Source organism: Typopeltis vanoorti, chromosome 17, assembly GCF_054136105.1.
Source record: "Typopeltis vanoorti isolate ZY-2024b chromosome 17, IOZ_Tvanoo_1.0, whole genome shotgun sequence".
NCBI lineage: Eukaryota > Metazoa > Arthropoda > Arachnida > Uropygi > Thelyphonidae > Typopeltis > Typopeltis vanoorti.
This window is the reverse complement of record NC_143565.1, coordinates 36935807-36957524: the sequence shown is the minus strand read 5'-3', so window position 1 is coordinate 36957524 and position 21718 is coordinate 36935807. Positions and strand designations below refer to the sequence as shown.

General features: G+C 35.4%; 1 protein-coding gene across 1 annotated transcript in view; it reads left to right on the top strand.

Moving 5' to 3' along the window:
* Nucleotides 1-21718, top strand: part of oxt (Xylosyltransferase oxt) — a 335397-nt gene that overhangs the window by 44724 nt on the left and 268955 nt on the right. The window contains exon 3 of the mRNA XM_090406721.1: nt 1209-1505. Coding sequence (XP_090262847.1) covers nt 1209-1505 — 297 coding nt within the window. The remainder of the gene's footprint in view (nt 1-1208; nt 1506-21718) is intronic.

Sequence of the window (21718 nt, the reverse complement as noted above, 5' to 3'; positions counted from 1 at the left end):
TTATAGAAAGATTTATGGATTTAAAATGGAATTTAAATTAACTGTGGCATATTATATACCAATGGTATGCATTTTTGTTGCAAGGATATTCTAAGTCTTCCTTTTAAGCCCTTTTGTTGGAAAGACTTGGGTTTGATTCCCATCAGTGACGTGAGAAACCATTATCTGGTCTCTTTCAACTAAAGGTAAGTTAGCTGTCGCATATGGAAGTAGAGGATTTTTTTAACCCGGAAATTCGGGTTTTTCATCCCCCAGAAGAGGCAAACCGACTCGTGAACACACGCATCTACAGGCATAGGGCTAACCACCTTATCCTCAATACGGTAGCAGTTAAGTGAATAAAAAATCCTCGACACTGCAAGGTAAAAAGAGGAGGGAAGGAATATCTTCTTCCTTTACGTATTAGGCCTAATTGCCTGTTACATTATATTAGGCCTAATTGCCTGTTACGATTTGAAACCGTAAATCTCACTGAATAGGTCAGTCAATCCTATTCCAGGAGTGTCCTATGTCTGTAGATATATGTGTTCATGGGGCAAGTCTGCCTGTTCTGGGGGGGGGGGGGAAAAAAACCTGAATTTCTGGGTGAAAAAATCCTGTACCTCCATATGAGACAGACTGACTTACCTTTCATTGAAAGAGACCAGATAAAGTCTCTGGTCTTCCTCCTGTCACTGATGGGAATTGAACCCAGGTCTTTCCGACCAAAGAGCTTAGTCTATACTGACTGAACTATGGAGACTTCTGAATATTCTAAGTATAAATTAAAATTTTAAAAGCATATGTGGACACCCTAAAAGAGAGAAACTTTTCATGATTGTTTGATTTCCATGCAGTTGATTTTACCTGATTTTTTTTACTTATTTACTTGTTTGTTTATTTATTTACTTATTTGTTGTTATTATTTTTCAATACCATATTAAATAGAAAATTTCATGAAATTTTTATTTCATAATTTGTGAGATGTACTATTCTCATAATCTTGATATTCTCTTGTAGCTAGGTTGCTTGGTGAACAAGTAACCTGAGAAGGCTAGAAGTAAAGAATCGTACTTTTAGAATTTAAAGGACTGATATATACTATTTCTAAACTTTTTTGAGTTGAGTTGAAACACCATACTTAAAAATTTAATTTCTTTATTTTATTTTATTATTTTTGTTTTTTAATCTTTGGTTTGCATGTAGTTTACTTATGGTTTTTTTAATAGGCAAAACTCCTGGGTTATATATTGGTTGTTATCTGGATAAAATAAAGAAGCGAATGTTATCTGGGTATTTTACTAAACTTGAAGGCAACACTCCTAGTCGGTGTATTGATCTCTGCCTCCAGTCAGGCTTCCAATATGCTGGAGTTCAGTATGGTATAGAATGTTTTTGTGGTAGACATCAACCACCAGATGGAGCGAAGATTGCTGACAGCAAGTGTGATATGACTTGTCACAAGAATACCACCTCGAAGTGTGGTGGTTATCTTACAATGAACGTCTATAGCACAGGCTTACCATGTGAGCAGTAATGTATTTAATATTGCTATACAGTAGTTTATTTCAGGAGGTATCAATATTTTATTGTATCTATTGTTATGACGTACATATTACCTGAAATTCAGGTAATATTTACTTCTATATTACTTGAATATCAGGTGATGTATATAGAAGTAACATTTACCTTGTAATAAGTAACTTGGATTTCAAACCTTCATAAAAACAATGTCATGATAGTGGTTTCATCTAACTCTATAACCTGCTATGCCCATTAACTGCATTTCTCCTCATGATGGTTTGTCAGGTCTTGGGGATGAAATAAACCCAAATTTTTGTAATGAGAACCCAGACCACCTTAGTGTGCGCTTGGCTAACTTACTCAGCTAAAAATCCTTGTTCTTTGGATCCTACACAGGATTGAGTGTAGTCTATTTTGCATTACATTGACTTCTTGTCTCTCAACCAAAGGATATCAGTTTTCTGAATGAGTTAGAGTGGCTCATTTAGTTTTAAATCTTTATTAGGGAAAAAAAAAAAATCCTAACTTTAACAGTATTACAACACCAAACCAACTAAATTATGAAAAAAAGATACATTATGAAATTTATGGAAACTACTGTGTTGGAGTTAAACTTTAGTTTAATATAAACCAAAATAAACACTCAACGTTTCGCCCTTCACATTAAGATCATCATCTGGAGTATACACATATATAAAAAGAAACAAGCTACACTACAATCTGCATGGCATGCTAAAGTTACTGACCAACTATTATAACTATTGGCCTGATCTCTGGTGAAAAAAACTTTACATCACAGTAGTCTTGTTATTATTATTATTATTATCATTGTTTATTTTGGTTTAAATTAAACTAAAGTTTTACTCCAACATGGTAGTTGTTTCCATAATTTTCACAATGTATTCTGATCACCTTGTAAGTATAAAGGAAAGGATATAAAAAAATATGCTTATCAACTGGCTTATATTTCACTGGATTTCAAACCAGCATCTTCAGAGCACATTACATGTTACAGTTAACATACGACAATGAGTAAGTGAAAAGCAATTCAAATTGTAACAGACAAAAAGATCTAAAGGTAATGGTATTCCCTGTGGTACTGTATGGATGTGAAAGTTGGACCCTGAGAAAGAGTGAAAGGAGGAAGATAGATGCATTTGAATTATGGGTTTGGAGATGCTTACTAAGAATACCATGGACTGCAAAGCAAACCAATAAATCAATGATAGACAGAATAAAGCCAAATTGCTCCCCCGAACTATGATCATCAAGCAAAAATTGTCATACTTTGGACATATTATGTGAGCAAATGACAGTCTGGAAAAGATGATGATGCTTGCTAAAGTTGATGCAAGTAGGAGAAGAGGAAGACCAAGAATTAGATGGGTGGATGGAATTAAAGAAGCAACTGGAATGCACCTGGAAATTCTGAAAGGATATGGCCAGGGACAGATCTGAATGGAGAGTATGTTCATAGAATCACCAGGAGTCAAAAACGACTCAATGGAACATAACAACAACACCTGTTATAGATCAGGAGATCCATAGGAAGGTGTAGATGTCATGTGCCATGTATCATCAGATTAGTATTATTGAGTGCAACGGAAAATTATTATTGGAGACTAACTACAGGAACATACATTGGAGGGAGGAAAGTGGGCATGGCATGATGGAAGTGGTATTTATACATGTATTCAAGATACCAAGTAATTTTATATAAACTTGGTTTTAATCCTATTTCCCAAGTAAGCAAACAGACAAGAAAGTCAAGTTTGCACCTGCAAGTCCAAGGCAACTCATGGTAGTGCCAGTTGTTAATGGATAATTATATGAATCAGCATGTGATAGAGGGAACAAGTTTAGTGTGTTGAATCTGATAATAGCATCAGAAGGTATATTCATCATCATCAAATTCCTGATACCCTCTAGGGGTGTACAGGATATGATATTACTACATGAAAAATTATATCATTACTAACTTGCTATCTACAGTTTTCCACCAAATCAGTCTGTTACCTATCAAGACTCCAATATTATCAGGTCTTATATTTCTGACTTCTAAGGCACTTTTTACTGTATCAAACGACCTATATCTTGGTCTTCCTCTGGGTCATTTTCCTGCCAACCTGGCAGGGAATGCTTGTTTTGCTAATCTTTTCTCTCCCATTCTGCTTAAGTGACCATACCACCTGAGATTAGCTCTGTTAATGCATTCCTGGATGGTGACAGTGGCAAGTTCTTTCCTAATATCATCATTTTTAATATGATATTGCCATTGATGCCATCTGTTCATGCCCCTAATCTTTCTCAGGACTCTCATATCTGCAGTCTCTAGTCTTTGGTCAAGTGTTCTACTTCTAACCCAGCTCTCAGATCCATAAGTTAAAATTGGTTTAAAGACTGTCTTGTATATAACTAATTTAGTGTTTTGACTAATTTCTCTCTTATTTCATATAAATTTATTCAATTGACTTCCTACCATACCAGCTTTGTTGATTCTGTTGTCTATTTCCATATTTAACTTACCATCTTCACTAAAAATCGCGCCTAAGTAGCTGAAATGTTTTACTTGTTCTATAAGTTCTCTATTCACAATGCCATTGATATTTTCAATGTTTTTGCCCATTTTCATTATCTTTGTCTTTTTAATGCTGACCTTCATACCATATCTATTACAACAGTTATTCAATTTAGTCAGGGAATCTTCCAGACGTGTAGCAGATTTATTTAGAAGTATAACATAATCTGCATAAAGCAAAGAGCTGAGATTAACACCCTCAATTTTGATATCAGGTTTAATACCACTTTCCTTAATGTGATCTTTCCTTGATCATAATGTGATCCATATAGATAATGAATAACAGAGGGGATAATGTACATTCTTGCCTGACACCAGATTTAACATTAAGCCATCTTCCTGTACTTCCTTCATTTCTGACTGCTGATTTACATTTCAAATAAACACTTAGTGTCTGTAGTGTATTGAATAGCTTCTCTCTTGGCACCTTGTCATATGCCTTTCGACAAAACTTAAATATAGATCTTTATTATATTCCCATGATTTCTCAACTATTTGTTGAAAATCTGATCCTGACAATCTCTGTTTGGCCTGAATCCAGCTTGTTCTTCACCAAGCTTTTCTTCCACAATTCTTCTCAACCGTTTCTCAAGTATACTTGCATAGATCTTGCCAGGAACACTCAGTAGGGAAATACCTCTGTAATTCTCGCATTCAGTTTTATTTCCCCTTTTTATATATGGTTATTATGAGAGATCTACTTCGATTATCTGGAATTCGTCCCTCTGTCCACGCCTTTGGAACTATACAGAGCAGCCACTGCAAGACTTTTATACCTTCATACTTGAGCATTTTTGGTCAGATATCATCTACTCCTGCTGCCTTTCCACATTTCAGGCTTTTGATGGCTTTTCTACTAAGTATGAATATGTATTCCTGACTACATGCCTGGTCAGTGTGTTTTACCGCTGTGCTGTCATCACTGCTTGTTTCATTTAGCAGTTTTTTTGAAGTAATTACTCTATACATCAAGGATATCTTTTTCTCCTGTTTTCATGTCACCTTTATCATCTTTAATTCTTTTTAAAGCATTCTTTCCTCCATTTCTGAGCTTCTTCAACAACCTCCAGAATAACTTGTCACCTTCTTGATATTTATTTTCTACATTCTTATCAAAGTCTTCCATGACTTTTGTTTAGCTAGTTTTACACAGTGTTTAGCTTTCTTACATTTGTCTCTGTATTTTCTAAGAGCACAATCTGACTTATTTGCTAGGAACTTTTGATATGCTTTCTTCTTTTCCTTCACTGCCTCTTTAACTTACTGTGTCCACCGTGGAGTTCTGATTTTTCTATCCTTGCAGACAATTTCACCACATGCTTCTCTGGCTGAATCAATCATTGTTTTCTTCAGAGCTTGCCACTGAATCTCCAAGGTTTGGTTCCTGTTCTCAACCTCTTTAATTTATTCATGAATGATATTTGTGTATTTTAGTTTACAGTTCACATCTGAGAGCTGCTCAACTTTTATTCTCTTTAAAACTTTCTTACATGTTCTTCTTTTCAATATGAAATTCAATTTTATCCTGCTCAAGACTAAATGGTGATCACTTCCAATTTCAAATTTTCTGTACACTTCTTGTGTCATGCACCAGTGGAAAAACATCACTATCAACAATGACATAGTCAATGAGACTTTTCTTATTCATTGTCTCTTCTCTTCATGTGAATTTGTGCACATTTTTATGTTGGAACATTGGGTTAGTAATAACTATTCCATGTCCTGAGTGGAAATCCAACAAGTATTTACATTATTATTAACTTTGTTCTTTTCTCCAAATTTTCTCAAAATATTTTTGTATGTCTGACAATCATTTCCTACTCTGCTATTTAGATCCCCAAGGACCAGCTTTTCCTTTTTCATTGTGTCAGTTGCTTTCTCTAAAGCCTGAAAGAATACCTCCACTTCTACCTTAGTAGAGCTTTCTGTGGGACTATAGGCACAAATAAGTCTCAATGTCCAGTTCCCCATTCTTATATTTGCCCACATCACTCTACTTGAGACTGCTTGCTATTCAAGAAGATTTGCCTCATATTTAGTTTATTTAGGTATATTCATAACTAAGAAAATTCTCTCGACCATGCATTCTTGTTCTGGGAAGTTGCCAAAATTGCTATCAATAAAAGGTTTATGTTAAACCATAAATAGCTGGTAATTATGACAGACTTAGGAGGTATCCTAGATCAGTGCCATTGCATGAGAAGCTGCAAGGAATGAATGTCAGTAATGCACAGGAATCATTCAGAGGTTGTTTGAGAGAAGCAGTATCAGACCACATACCCAAGATCAAGATAATAAACTAAGTGGAGATTAAGTGGATGAATAGAGATATAAAGCAAGAGCTGAAAAAAGAGAAAATATAAAGGAAGAGGTGATCAGCATACTCGTGAAAAGTACAGAGTGCACACAAGAAGGGTGACTAGTTAAGAAAGGCCAAATTAGATTGAGAGAAAATTAACCAAGCAGGCCAAATGAAACCCAAAAGAGTTTTTTACATTATGTAGCAAGTAAGAGGGAAAATAGCTATGGAGGATGACTCAGTGCTGATGGTGGGAAGATGACAGAGGCAAAAGAAATAGTTGAGTTGCTGAGTGATCATTTTGTAAAGGTGTATCATCCAGGTGTTGATTTTTCAGTTACTAATGTGAGAGATGCATATCAAAATTGAGGTAGATGAACAGTGACTATTGGAGTACCCTCAGGGTTCTTTACTAGGACCACTACACACCAATAATATATCAGGAGCGGTTTTTAAAGTATTGGAAAAGTTGGTTAAAGGTAAAATCCAACAATGCAAGTATAGCGATGCAATACTATATGGTGGACAGCATGGCTTTGTAAAGGGTAGGACCTGTCTTAGTAATTTATATACACTTATAATAAATTAACAGCAAAATTGGATAAAGAAAAGAAGCATTTGACAGAATACCACATGGAAAACCTTTACAAAAGTTGGAGCAAACGGGAATAGATATGCACCTAATAGCATCGATAGGGGTGGCTGACTGACAGACACCAGAGAGTAGTATATCATGGAGTGGAATCTAGGAGTGCGAGAGTGACTATTGGAGTACCTTAGGGTTCTTTACTAGGCCACTACTGTTCAATTTGTATATCTGTGATATAGGAAATGATTTAAGAATATATATATTCACTTGTTTGCTGATGAAGCAAAACCGGGGAGGACATTAGTTGATAAAGGTGATGTAGATATCCTGCAGGATAATTTAAATAAATTGGCATTGTGGGCAAAGGGTAATGATTACCAATCTAATATTGCAAAATGTAAGGTTATGTACTAGGGTGGTCTGAAAAGTCCTCAACCTTAACAATTAAAAAAAAATGAATTTATAATTTCAAAATTATTTTTGTTTTTCAATATAATCTTCCCTTAAGACTAATATATTTATTCCAGCGATGCTCCAGGGCCATTATCCCGTCCCTGTAGTGGTTCTCAGTAAGATCTGCAAAATACCCCTCTACAGCTGCAATCACCTCTTGATTCGAAGAAAAATGCTGACCAGCGAGGGAGAGTTTTAGTTTTGTGAAGAGATAGAAGTCAGAGGGAGTCAAATCTGGGGAATACAGTGGATGTTCCACCAATTCATAGTACACATCCCTTAATTTTCCCATTGCCAAAACATCTTTGTGGGCAGGTGCATTGTCCTGATGAAAGATGAATTTTTTCTTCTGCAAACCGGGTCTTTTCTCACGAATTTTTTTTGTCTAGTCTGGTTAAAAGATTGAAATAATATTCACCGGTTATTGTTTTACCCTTTTCAAGATAATTAATAAACAAATAGCATCCCAAAACACAATGCCATGACCTTTCCTGCTGATGGAACCGACTTTGTCTACTTTAGCGCCAAATAACCAGCTTCTGTCCACTGTTTTGGCCGCTGTTTGGATTTTGATGTGTAATGGTGAATCCAAGTCTCATCCATAGTAATAAATAGACACACAAAATCAGTTTTATTTTTGTTAAAATGGTCCAAGCACTGTTCAGAGATTTTCATGGGATTGTGTTTTTGATCTGCTGTGAGCAAGCATGACACCCATCTTGCTCAGAGCTTTTCATATGCAATTTTTCATGCGAAATATATCCTACACATTCTTTTGAAATGCCTATAGTCTCAGTAATTTCACGCACTTTAACTCGTCGGTCATCCAATACCATATCGTGCAATTCATAATTGATTTCTGGTGTTGTTGCACTTTTTGGGCGTCCTTCACATGGATCATCTTCAAGGCTGGTATAGCCACGTTTAAACTTGGCAGCCATTTCTTAATTGTCAACAATGAAGGAGAAGAATGCCCAGAAACTTTTATGAACTTTGAATTTCTTTTGGCCTTCTTTTACAAAGAATTTTATAACTGTATGATACTCAATTTTATCCATTTCAAGGGATATAGACAACACTTTTGCTTCAGACAGCTGTATAAAACAACTACTTGAATGACTTGCAATTTCACACAGATGCTTATGACAGATGTACCAACTTAGAAAAAAAAAAATCTTGCCGATAGTGTTGCCATCTGTGTTTGAGGCCAAGAAATTTTCAGACTACTGTCATACTTTGGGTTGTGAAAAGGTTGCATACAGTGTATCATATTGATGGTACTGGATTGCAGGAAACTAATGTGGCTAGGGACTTGGGGATAATGATCGATATAGAGTTGAAATTCAAAGGACATATTGCAAAAGTTGGTAAAATAACTCATAAGATTACTTGGATGTTGAAAAACACGTTAACACAAATTAAAGATAGAAAAGCTGTTATCCCTCTTTATAAGGCTATGATTTGGCTACATCTTTAATACTGTGCACAGAGTTGGTCTCCTGTGTTTCTTCAGAATCAGAATGTGATGGAGAAGATTCAGAGACAAGTGACTAAACTGATGATGGGTCTGTGGAATGCTTCATATGAGGATAGGTTGAAAGTTTGCAGGTTACAAAGTTTAATTGATAAGCAGAAAAGAGAGAACATGATAACAACTTTTAATATATTAAAGGGATTTTATAAAATTGATGCAAAGGCAATTTTTCAATATATGAGAAATAGTCAGGTCATGGAAGTTGTCGAAGAGTGTGGTTAATAGAGGTGTGCAGACTAGATTTTATGCATAGAGAGTGGTGAATGGGTGGAATGGATTTCCAGAATTAGTTGAGTTCCCTTACAGTGAATGAGTTTAAGGTGAGATATGATAGGTTTTGTATCTGTGAGTAGTAATAATTAGTGTCTTCCACAATGAGTCTCCAGACTTCATGAAGATATCGTATAATAATATTTTAACATGTGGTTTGAATGCAGTGCACAGGTTATATTTTATTTGTACTTTGGCTGTCTTTTCAGATGTACCTAAGACATAGGGAATAGGAATAGTGGTGTTTTGTTCTTGCTTGTTTCAGGAGGGGGAAAGTAAGAGTGACATATAGTATTTTTTCTATTTTGTATGAGTTGTGGTCATTGGCCAGGAAAGTATGGTGAAGATATTTAAGTTTGTTGAAAAGAGCTGCATCATAGAACAAATAGCCCTAACATTGTGTGTAAGTGTTTTAAGAATACCATATTGCTTTAAGAATACCATACTTGGATGATGATGATGTGATTGTTTATGTAGATATCTTCCTGTGTGTGTGTGTGTGTGTGTGTGTGTGTGTGTGTGTGTGTGTGTGTGTGTGTGTGTGTGTGTGTGTGTGTGTGTGTGTGTGTGTGTTTTCTAAATGGAAAAAGATAGTGAACCATCTGAAAGCTGAATGACTAATGTGTCAAGAAAAGGCAGTTATTAGATTCTTTTTCTCCTGTGAAGTGAAGTGAATTTTGGGGTGTTGGTTGTTTAGATAGGTAACAAAAGAATCTAAGGTGTCTTGTCCATGTTGCCAAATAGCAAACATATCATCAATAAAGCATAACTACATTAAGGGCTTGTATGTAGCTTTCGTAAGTATTTTGTTTTCAAAGTGTTCCATATAAAAGGTAGCTAAGAGGTGGTGGGGAAGCCCTAGTAGTACCATTAGTCTGTAGATTTTTCTTTGCCATATAAAGTAACCTACATACATAGTAAATTTGAATAGTTCAAAGATATCAATGGCCAATAACTACAGCTCATTCAGAATAGATAAAATACTATGTGGCCCTCTTTCCTCCCCCCCCAAACACACAAGTACAAAACACCACTATTCCTGTTCGCTATGCCAGTGGTACATCTGAAAAGATAGCCAAAATATTTTATAACCTTCACACCACATTCAAACAACATGTTAATTAGCAACTCTGATGTATTCTCCTAAAGATAAACTCCATCCCCTGGCGTATATCCTGGAGCAAGTGCAGTTCCATATGACTCCTACTTGACCTACTGCAGACAGAAAGGAAGATCTATTAATATCTGCCTTGGAAAACATAGAAATATTATAGAGCTTCAGTAGCTCAGTCAGTGTTGATGAAACCCTTTGATTTGAAAGACCTGGATTTGAATTCTGTCTAGGACACGAAGAACCTTTATCGGGGATTTTCAACTGGAGGTGAGTTCACCAGTCTCTACAGAAGTAGAGGATTTTTCATCCCTCAGAACAGGCAAACTGGCAAGTAGAACACAAGCAATTTAAAGACAACAATACTTATAGGCATAGGGCTAACCACCTTGAGTTATTGTTATGAAATCTTAGGATACTTGGAAGGTCATGGATGCCTGTTAGAGCCACTGATTGTGATGAAAATTATTATGGCAAGTCTGGACTGGTAGGCCATGCTTTGGACACCCCCGTCACACAGGATTAGATGGAAGAAAACAAATGTGCTTTATAGAAGTTGTGATAGGTCAGAAAGATTTTTAGAGTCAGCCATGGCTATGAAGCATTCTCCTAACTTGAAAAAGTATGGTTGCATTAATATGGGAGACTATCTTAAGATCAACTCCTATATGGCTCTAATATTTCTTTTTTACAACATTAGAGGGTGCCAAATTAGGACTTTGGATCTTTTTGTCTGTTACAATTCGAATTGCTTTTCGCTTACTCATTTCAGCAATGAGAGCACATTACATGTTAACTGTGACAGGTAATGTGCTCTGAAGATGCTGGTTTGAAATCCAGTGAAATATAAGCCAATTAATAAACATCTCTTTTTATAATTTAGTTTGGTGTTGTAATACTGTTAAAATAAGTTATGAAAAGTTATCTATTAATAAGATTAAAAAAAGTTTTTTTTCCCAGATAGGGCTTTAATATCGAATATTCTGCAGTGAACTGGAATAATGAATTTAAATAAAAACTATTCTTACATACATTATGCTGTTCTCCAGAAAGTTAAGGATGCTGTCTTAATATTGTTTATCTCTACATGCCTTCACAACAGCTTGCAATATGACATTGTTTTGCTGTTCAAAAGGTATCTAGAGTAATTTGAAGTTATTTATTTTTGTTATTAATGATTATATGAGCGGAGGGTGTCTGGAAAGTTCTGATAAACACCTAGAACAGAAATTATATCGAAGCAACTATATAACCACAGAAAGAACATACTAGTAGCAATGTTATGAAGATAACTTATGTTCTTATATTCGTATATCCTCATATGTTCTTTCTGTTATATCGGTTGCTTTAATATCATTTTTTTTTCTGTGTTTATCAAAACTTTTCAGACGCCCCCCCATAGTTCCATTACTAATGAAAGTTGTAGGCTTGTGGCTTTTATAACATGTTTCATAGGTTGTTAATTTCGGGGTTGAAATCTAGAATCCTTACATACATTCCTAATAAAGGTATCATGATTTAAATGTTCTTGCAAATTATTGACAAAATTTTCTTTGGCTGTTATGTTGCTGAGTCTAATAGCATAGAATGATTCAAAACATTGTTTTATTGCCATAAACCTTTGATATGCTTCTTACGATAATGAAATATTGACATATCAGATGTCAAGCAGCATTATAGCTATTTTGTTGATATATGCAGAGTGGTCTCTAAGTCATGAAGGGGATTATTTGTAAATTTAGGGACACAAAAACACATGTTGAACAGATTATTTTATTAATTACTATTAAAATAAAACTTGACGTTTAGACCCCTGTATCGAGGTCATCATCGGAAGAATACAAGTGTATAAGGAACCAAGTTACATGCTCATGCCCTGTACCGGTAAACTAAATCTACGTAGTTAATCAATCCTTTTCCCTAGCCTGACCTCTAGTGATAAAAAAATAAAAATAATAATAAAATAAAAAAATAAAAAAATTAAATAAAAAAAAAATAAATACAACTACAATAAAGTGCTAAAGTCCTCATGTATTAATATTCTTCTGGATAGTTCTGATTGTTATAATATGATTTCTTTCAGTTGCTGTTGAATGTTACAAACACTTCACCAGGTTGTCTTCTTGTAGTGGGATTTTTCTATGGCTAGTTTAGGTTGTTATACAGGATGGGTCCTCCACATTCTTTGGTTAGGCCATCATTTTTGTTGAAATTTGGGTTGTGTTTGAGCATTTCACATGACTCTTTAAATTTTCTCTCAAACCAGGTTTTGGTGCGGTGTAGGGACTTGGTATTTTTCCAATCAATTCTGTGGTATGTTTAGAGTGCGTGGCTAGAAAGGCCGGTTTTTCCAAAATGGAAGTATTTAATGTGTCGTTTGTGTTCGTCTTGTCTGATTGGGATAGTTCGCCCTGTTTCCCCTATGTATGGTATGTTACATGTGCATTGTATTTTGTATACCCCTGGATGGGTTAAGTGTGTAAGAGGATCTTTAGAAGAACTGAGTAGGTGTCTTAACTTATTTTGGAGTTTAAAGGTGGTTTTAATGTTGTATTTACGTAGTGTTCTGTCTATTTTTTTCAGAAATGCCTCTAACATAAGGAATGGCAATAGCATTCTTGAAATCTTTTTTGTTCTTACTTTATGGTATCTTTATGGAGGATCTTGTGAAGTTTTTTTACTGTATCCATTTTTTATAAATGTTTGGTTGATGATCTTGTATTCCTGGTTTACAGCCTGTTCATTAGAACAAATAGTTAGAGCTCTGTGTTTAAGGGCTAATGACACCTAGTTTTTGTGTTGGGTGGTGGCAAGAATTTTTGTGTATGTATTGGCCTCTGTGTGGGTTTGCGGTAAACTGAGGAGGAGAGACAACCAGAGGGAAAACATGTGACAAGTCTGTCTAGGAAAGGAAGAGAGTTGTTTTTTTCCATTTCAGTAGTGAATTGGATACGTTTGTGTTGTTTGTTTAGGTGGCTAATGAATGTATTTAGAGCTTTGCGGCCGTGGGGCCAAATGGCAAAAATATCGTCAACGTATCTGAGCCAAATTTTGGACTTTAGACATGCTGTCTCTAGAGCATGTTGCTCAAAGTCTTCCATATAAAAGTTAGCTGTTGGGGGAGAAAGTGGTGAGCCCATGGCTGTACCTTCTTTTTGAAGGTAAAAATTGTTTTGCCACACGAAATATCCGGAGCGGAGTACGTGGGCAAAGAGGGCTGTGATGTCGTGTGGAAATATGTTCTGTAGTAGCAAGATAGTATCATTGATTGGGACATTGGTGAAAAGGGAAGTTATGTCAAAGCTGACTAATAAATCTTGGTCATTGAGTGTAATGTTTTTCATTTTATTAATGAAATGTTGTGTATTTTTTATGTAGGAAGAGGACTGACCTACCAATTCCTTGAGTGTGGCTGCTAATTTTTTGGCTAAGTGATAATTTGGGCTGTCAATTCCTTCAACAATTGGACGTAGAGGTCTGCCTGGTTTGTGTATTTTTGGCAGGCCATAAATTCTGGGCACACGAGCATGATGAGGTAGTATTAATTTTTTTGTTGTTTCTTCGGGCCATGTGTGGACAGATTTGATTAATTCAGTTGTTTTCTTTCTGTTACGTTTTGTGGGGTTGTAGTTTACCATTTGGTAGGTGTTGTGGTCCTATATTAAATGGTTCATTTTTTCATTGTATGTTGTACGGTCTAAAAGGACAGTGGCATTGCCTTTATCTGCTTTTGTGATAATGTCTTGGTTATTTTTTAAGGATTTAAGGGCTAGATTTTCATTTTTGTTTAAGTTGGTGCTTAGTTTTTTGTTTGAATTTAGTATACACGATGTTTCCATTCGTATTTTATCAGCCAAAATGGTGGGGAGGGATCTTAAACCTCTCTCGATATGATACATATTATCAAGTTTGTTCAATGACCTCGGAGCAATGGCGTAGTTCAAACCTTTCTTTAGCAGCGAGAGTTCACCTTGGGTGAGATTGTGGTTTGATTGGTTGATAACCAAGCAGTGGTCCGATGGTGGGTGGTTGCTACTAACTTTGTTTGTGGGCGATTGGCTGCTCCTTATGATGTCAGTTTGTGATTGGCTGTTCCTTTCGTTATGGCGTCTTGATGGTCTTGTGCTTTTCTGTTGTTGTATGGCTTGAAATTTCATTACTAAGTTTTCTTTGTTTTTCAGTAATGAGTGCTTGGCCGAGTCATCTGTGATCCTGTCTAAAATCTCCCAAATTTCTGGAATAACGTAGTCGGTTAGCTCTAATTTAAGTTGTAGAACTTTGGCTTGGGTGGATGCTAGATTTTTTACATGCCTCATGGATTTGTTCTCGTAACAAGGCTTTTTCCAACCGGGCATAAATATGGAGCGCTTTGGCTGATTTAAACTTCTTCTTTAGTTTAATGCAGTTGGGTATTATGTTGCTGTCTCTACATCGTTTCAAAAAGGCTAGTCGATTCATTAACAAGGAAACACGTATCTTTAGCTTACCGCAGAGGCTGCACTGCTTGTGGGTCACATCTCCATGGATTATGATGATTCTTTCTTTTAAAGTTACACGCTGATCAGCACTCATATTTGTAAATTTAGGGACACAAAAACACACGTGTTGAACAGATTATTTTATTAATTACTAAAAAAATAAAACTTTACGTTTAGACCCTCTGTATCGAGGTCATCATCGGAAGAATATAAGGAACCAAGCTACATGCTCTGTATACCTGTAAACTAAATCTACGTAGCTAATTAATCCTTTTTCCTAGCCTGACCTCTAGTGATAAAAAAAATAAAAATAAATAAAAAAATAATAAATAAATAAATACAATTACAATAAACTGCTGAAGTCCTCATGTATTAATATTCTTCTGGATAGTTCTGATTGTTATAATATGATTTCTTTCAGTTGCTGTTGAATGTTACAAACACTTCACTAGGTTGTCTTCTTGTAGTGGGATTTTTCTATGGCAGCTTTGACATAACTTCCCTTTTCACCAATGTCCCAATCAATGACACTATCTTGCTCCTACAGAACATATTTCCACACATTACGGCCCTCTTTGCCCACGTACTCCACTACAGATATTTCGTGTGGCAAAACAATTTTTACCTTCAAAAAGAAGGTACAGCCATGGGCTCACCACTTTCCCCCCCAATAGCTAACTTTTGTATGGAAGACTTTGAGCAAAGTGCTCTAGAGACAGCATGTCTAAAGCCCAAAATTTGGCTCAGACACTTCGACGATATTTTCGCCATTTGGCTCCACGGCCGCGAAGCTCTAAATACATTCCTTATCTAAACGAACAACACAAACATATCCAATTCACCATTGAAATGGAAAAAAACAACTCTCTTCCTTTCCTAGACACACTTGTCACATGTCTTCCCTCTGGTTGTCTCTCCTTCTCAGTTTACCGCAAACCTACGCACACAGGCCAATACATACACAAAATTTCTTGCCACCACCACCCAACACAAAAACTAGGTGTCATCATCATCATCATCATCAAATTCCTGCCATGTACCCACAAGGGGTGTACAGGATACGATAGTACTATATGAAAAAATTATATCATTACTAACTTCCAATCTACAATTTTCCTCCAAATCAGTCAGTTACTTGTCAAGACTCCAACATTATCAGATCTTATATTTCTATCGTCTAAGGCACTTTGTACCTTATCAATCCCTATATCTTGGTCTTCCTCTGGGTCGTTTTCCTGCCAACCTGGCAGAGAACACTTGTTTTGCTAATCTTTCCTCGCCCATTCTGTTTAGGTGACCATACCACCTGAGATTAGCTCTTCTAACGCATTCCTGGATGTAGACAATGTCAAGTTCTTTCCTAATATCCTCATTTTTAATATGATATTGCCATTGATGCCATCTGTTCATGCCTCTAATCTTTCTCAGGACTCTCATATCTGCGGTCTCTAGTCTTTGGTCTAGTGTTTTACTTCTGACCCAGCACTCAGATCCATAAGTTAAAACTGGTTTGAACACTGTCTTGTATACAGCTAATTTAGTGTTCCGCCTAATTTCTCTCTTATTCCATATGAATTTATTCAATTGACTTCCCACCATACCAGCTTTGCTGATTCTGTTGTCTATTTCCATATTTAATTTACCATCTTCAGCAAAAATCGTGCCTAAGTAGCTGAAATGTTTTACTTGTTCCACAGGTTCTCCATTCACAACACAGTTGACATTTTCAATGATTCTGCCTATTTTCATTGTCTTTGTCTTTTTATTGCTGACCTTCATACCATATCTATTACAACAGCTATTCAATTTAGTCAGAGAATCTTGCAGACTTGTAGCGGATTTATTTAGAAGTATAACATCATCCGCATAAAGCAAAGAGCTGACATTAACATCTCCAATTTTGATATCATGTTTAATACCACTTTCCTTCATAATGTGATCCATATAGATAATGAATAACAGAGGGGATAATGTACATCCTTGTCTCACACCAGATTTAACATTAAACCATCTTCCTGTACTTCCTTCAATTCTAACTGCTGACTTACAACTCAAATAAAGACTAATTATTGCTTGATATAATGCCCCATTGACACCATATAACTGAAGCGTATTGAATAGCTTCTCGCTTGGCACCTTATCATATGCCTTTTCCAAATCGACAAAACTTAAATACAGATCTTTGTTATATTCCAATGCTTTCTCGACTATTTGTCGTAAAGTGAAGATCTGATCCTGACTGCCTCTGTTTGGCCTGAATCCAGCTTGTTCTTCACCAAGCTTTTCTTCCACAATTCTTCTCACCCGTTTCTCAAGTATACTTGCATAGATTTTGCCAGGAACACTCAGTAGGGAAATACCGCTGTAATTCTCACATTGTTTTATTTCCCTTTTTATATATGGGTACTATGAGAGCTCTACTCCAATAATCAGGAATTCGTCTCTCTGTCCAGGCTTTCTGAACTATGCAGTGCAGCCACTGTAAGACTCTTATACCACCATTCTTCAGCATTTCTGGTCGAATATCATCTACTCCAGCTGCCTTTCCATATTTCAAGCCTTTGATGGCTTTCTCTACTTCAAGTATGGATATGTATTCCTGCCTGCATGCCTGGTCAGTGTTTTTTACCACTGTGCTGTCATCACTGCTTGCTTCGTTTAGCAGTTTTTCAAAGTAATTACTCCATACTTCAAGGATATCTTTTATTCCAGTTTTCACGTCACCTTTATCATCTCTAACTTCTTTTACAGCACTCTTTCCTCCATTCCTAAGCTTCTTCAACAACCTCCAGTATATTTTGCCACCTTCTTGATATTTATTTTCTATATTCTTGCCAAAGTCCTCCCATGACTTTTGTTTAGCATTCTTGCATTTGTCTCAATATTCTCTAAGAGCACAAGCTGACTTATTTGACAGGAACTTTTGATATGCTTTCTTCTTTTCCTTCACTGCCTCTTTAACTTCCTGTGTCCACCAGGGAGTTCTGATTTTTCTATCCTTGCAGACAACCTCACCACATGCCTCTCTGGCTGAATCAATCAGTGTTTTCTTGAAGGCTTGCCACTGAATCTCCAAGGTTCGGTTCCTGTTCTCAAACTCTTTCATTTTTTCTTCAATAATCTTTGTGTATATTAGTCTACAGTTCACATCTGAGAGCTGCTCAACTTTTATTCGCTTTAAAACTTTCTTACATGTTATTCTTTTCAATATCAAATTCAATTTTATCCTGCTCAAGACTAAATAGTGATCACTTCCAATTTCAAATCCTCTGTACACTCTGGTGTCCTGCACCAGGGAGAAAACATCACTATCAACAATAACATAGTCAATGAGACTTTTCTTATTCCTAGCCTCTTCTCTCCATGTGAATTTGTGCACATTTTTATGTTGGAACATGGTGTTAGTAATAACCAGTCCATGTCCTGAGCAGAAATCCAACAGATATTTGCCATTATTATTAGCTTTGCTCTTTTCTCCAAATTTTCCCAAAATATTTTTGCATGTATCACAATCATTTCCTACTCTGCTATTTAGATCCCCGACAAGGATCAACTTTTCATTTTTCATTGTGTCAGTTGCTTTTTCTAAAGCATCAAAAAATTCCTCCACACTTCTACCTTAGTAGAACCTTCTGTGGGACCATAGGCACAAATAAGTCTCATTGTCCAGTTCCCCATTCTCGTATTTGCCCACATTACTCTACTTGAGACTGCCTGCCATTCAAGAAGATTAGCCTCGTATTTTGTGTTGAATACTATGGCTACTCCTTCTTTTCCTTGATTGTCATCGCCTGAATATAACATTTTGTATTTATTGCTCAGAAAGATCTCGCCAGTTTTGGTCTCTTTTGTTTCAGTCACCCCTATTATGTCGATCTGGTACTTATCCAGTTCCTCAGCTAGCTCCATTTCTTTGCTGCAGGCTTCTTAAGTTGATAGTACCGATCTTTAATTCTGGTGATGTTGAGTTGGGGTTTGTTTTCAGATTTGTTCCAGTAGCTGACTTTTCGCTGTTCGCCCTGGTTCCCTGGCGAAAACAACAGGGGCCTTGTTTAACCGGGCAACGCCCCAGCCTGCATGAAATTTTGTCATGTTGTACCATCATTTTTTTTATTTTATTTTGGTTTAACCAATAAGAATACAATTTGGTTGGCTAAATCCCAAATTGCCAACTAGGTGTCATTAGCCCTTAAACACAGAGCTCTAACTATTTGTTCTAATGAACAGGCTGTAAACCAGGAATACAAGATCATCAACCAAACATTTATAAAAAATGGTTACAGTAAAAAAACTTCACAAGATCCTCCATAAAGATACAATGAAGTAAGAACAAAAAAGATTTCAGGAATGCTATTGCCATTCCTTATGTTAGAGGCATTTCTGAAAAAAATAGAACACTACGCAAATATAACATTAAAACCACCTTTAAACCCCCAAATAAGTTAAGACACCTACTCAGTTCTTCTAAAGATCCTCTTCCACACCTAGCCCATCCAGGGGTATACAAAATACAATGCACATGTAACATACCATACATAGGGGAAACAGGGCGAACTATCCCAATCAGACAAGACGAACACAAACGACACATTAAATACCTCCATTTTGGAAAAACTGGCCTTTCTGACCACGCACTCTAAACATACCACAGAATTGATTGGAAAAATACCAAGTCCCTACACCGCACCAAAACCTGGTTTGAGAGAAAATTTAAAGAGGCATGTGAAATGCTCAAACACAACCCAAATTTCAACAAAAATGATGGCCTAACCAAAGAATGTGGAGGACCCATCTACAACCTGTATAACAACCTAAACTAGCCATAGAAAAATCCCACTACAAGAAGACAACCTGGTGAAGTGTTTGTAACATTCAACAGCAACTGAAATAAATCATATTATAACAATCAGAACTATCCAGAAGAATATTAATACATGAGGACTTCAGCATTTTATTGTAGTTGTATTTATTTATTTATTATTATTTATTTATTTTATTTATTTTTATTTATTTTTTTATTTTTATTTTTTTTATCACTAGAGGCCAGGCTAGGGAAAATGATTAATTAACTACGTAGATTTAGTTTACCGGTATACAGGGCATGAGCATGTAGCTTGGTTCCTTATACACTTGTATTCTTCCGATGATGACCTCGATACAGGGGTCGAAACATCAAGTTTTATTTTATTAGTAATTAATAAAATAATCTGTTCAACACGTGTGTTTTTTGTCCCTAAATTTACAAATATGAGTGCTGATCACCATGTAACCTTAAAAGAAAGAATTTAATAACTTTTATTTATTATTATTATTATTTTAATAATACAGAACCTGGAGATTTTTTTTTTTATTGGTTATGAATAATCACGTAAATATAAATGCCACATCATGTAAATGCCTTAGATTTTCATCTTCACAAAGACAGGCCCTTCCTATTGGACGTTCCATGACAACTGTTAATGTATTTGGCTGCAAAGCCCTAATTTCATATTCTGTTGGGTTGTTTAGAGTTTGTTTGCATACACCTTCCTTCGGGCAACCAAAAAGGAAGAAGTCGGGACCATCAGATCTGGAAAACACTGAAATCAATTTCTGAATTTTGGTTCATCCTTGAACTTTTCATTCAAATTTCCATTGAAATTTCCCAGTTCCTTAGAACAGCACTTCCCAAACTGTGGGCCGTGGCCTCCTTGGGGAGGCCGTGAAATAATGAAAACAAATTTAAAATGTTTAAAGACTGAGTAGATTTTTTTTTCTTAAAAGAAACGTATTTAATTTTTATTTATTATTTCTTTTTTGTTATTTTTTTATATTTTTTGGTGCGGGTTCACAAATTTTGCTTCTTGTGTATTTTGGTGCTTAATGAATATTAGTAAATATATGCTTATTCATATAGTTTCATTTCAAAGCAGAAATCTAAGAATTGCAGTTTCAAATATTTCACCTGATATTGACTTTTTGTGTAGCAGTATTGAAACACATCCATCACATTAAATTATTAAACTGTTTTAAGTTTTTAATTCTTTCTTTATTACTAATCGTTTTACTTTTCATGTGCTTGTACTGCAAATGTACAATAACAATATATCTATCTATATAAAAATATGAGATAGTGTGCCATGTCAAATGTGCATGTAAGATGCTAAAAATGTAATATTTGCATTTGATTTTTGCAATATTCACTATGTATGTTTTGTATTGAATATAAATACAATAAATATTATAATAATATATGTCTATATTACGATTTTTTTTCGAAGGGGCCATGAAATATTTTAATTTTTTCAAAGGGGGCCCTGGCATCCAGAAGTTTGGGAAGCACTGCCTTAGAATACCTTGAAGAAAAAATAAAATAAATTGAAAAAAATTAATAATCAAAAGCTATTTATATTTTAAAGCCCTTCGTGACTTATACATACACACCCTCTGTGTGCGTGTTCGTGCGTGTGTGTGCACGCACAAGATATTTTTTTCCCAGTTGATTTTATATGTCTAAAAGTGTTAATGGTTATAGAGGTTATGTATAATACTGTATTTTATTTATGAATACTTGAAAAAATTATATTAGGCATAAAATTATTTTTACAGAGGTTCATTTAGTTTTAAAACCTTTTCATTATTAGAAAAAAAAATTTTTTTTCTAATAATAAAAGTGTAAAAACTTATTCCTTATATGGTTTTACTATGGATTCTTTTTCCCTGTGCACATAAAACAACTCTTGAATGCTTTTGATATACTGATTTTGAAAATGATGCAATTTTTTTTAACTCATACAAATAATTCCTTATCAAAAACTGTAATTCAATTCCATTTCAAAATGTCAGTCACCCAGAATTCTGATTGCAATATTGAACTATTCAAATCACTCATAAATTGCTACTCTTTATTTCATGTTGATATTT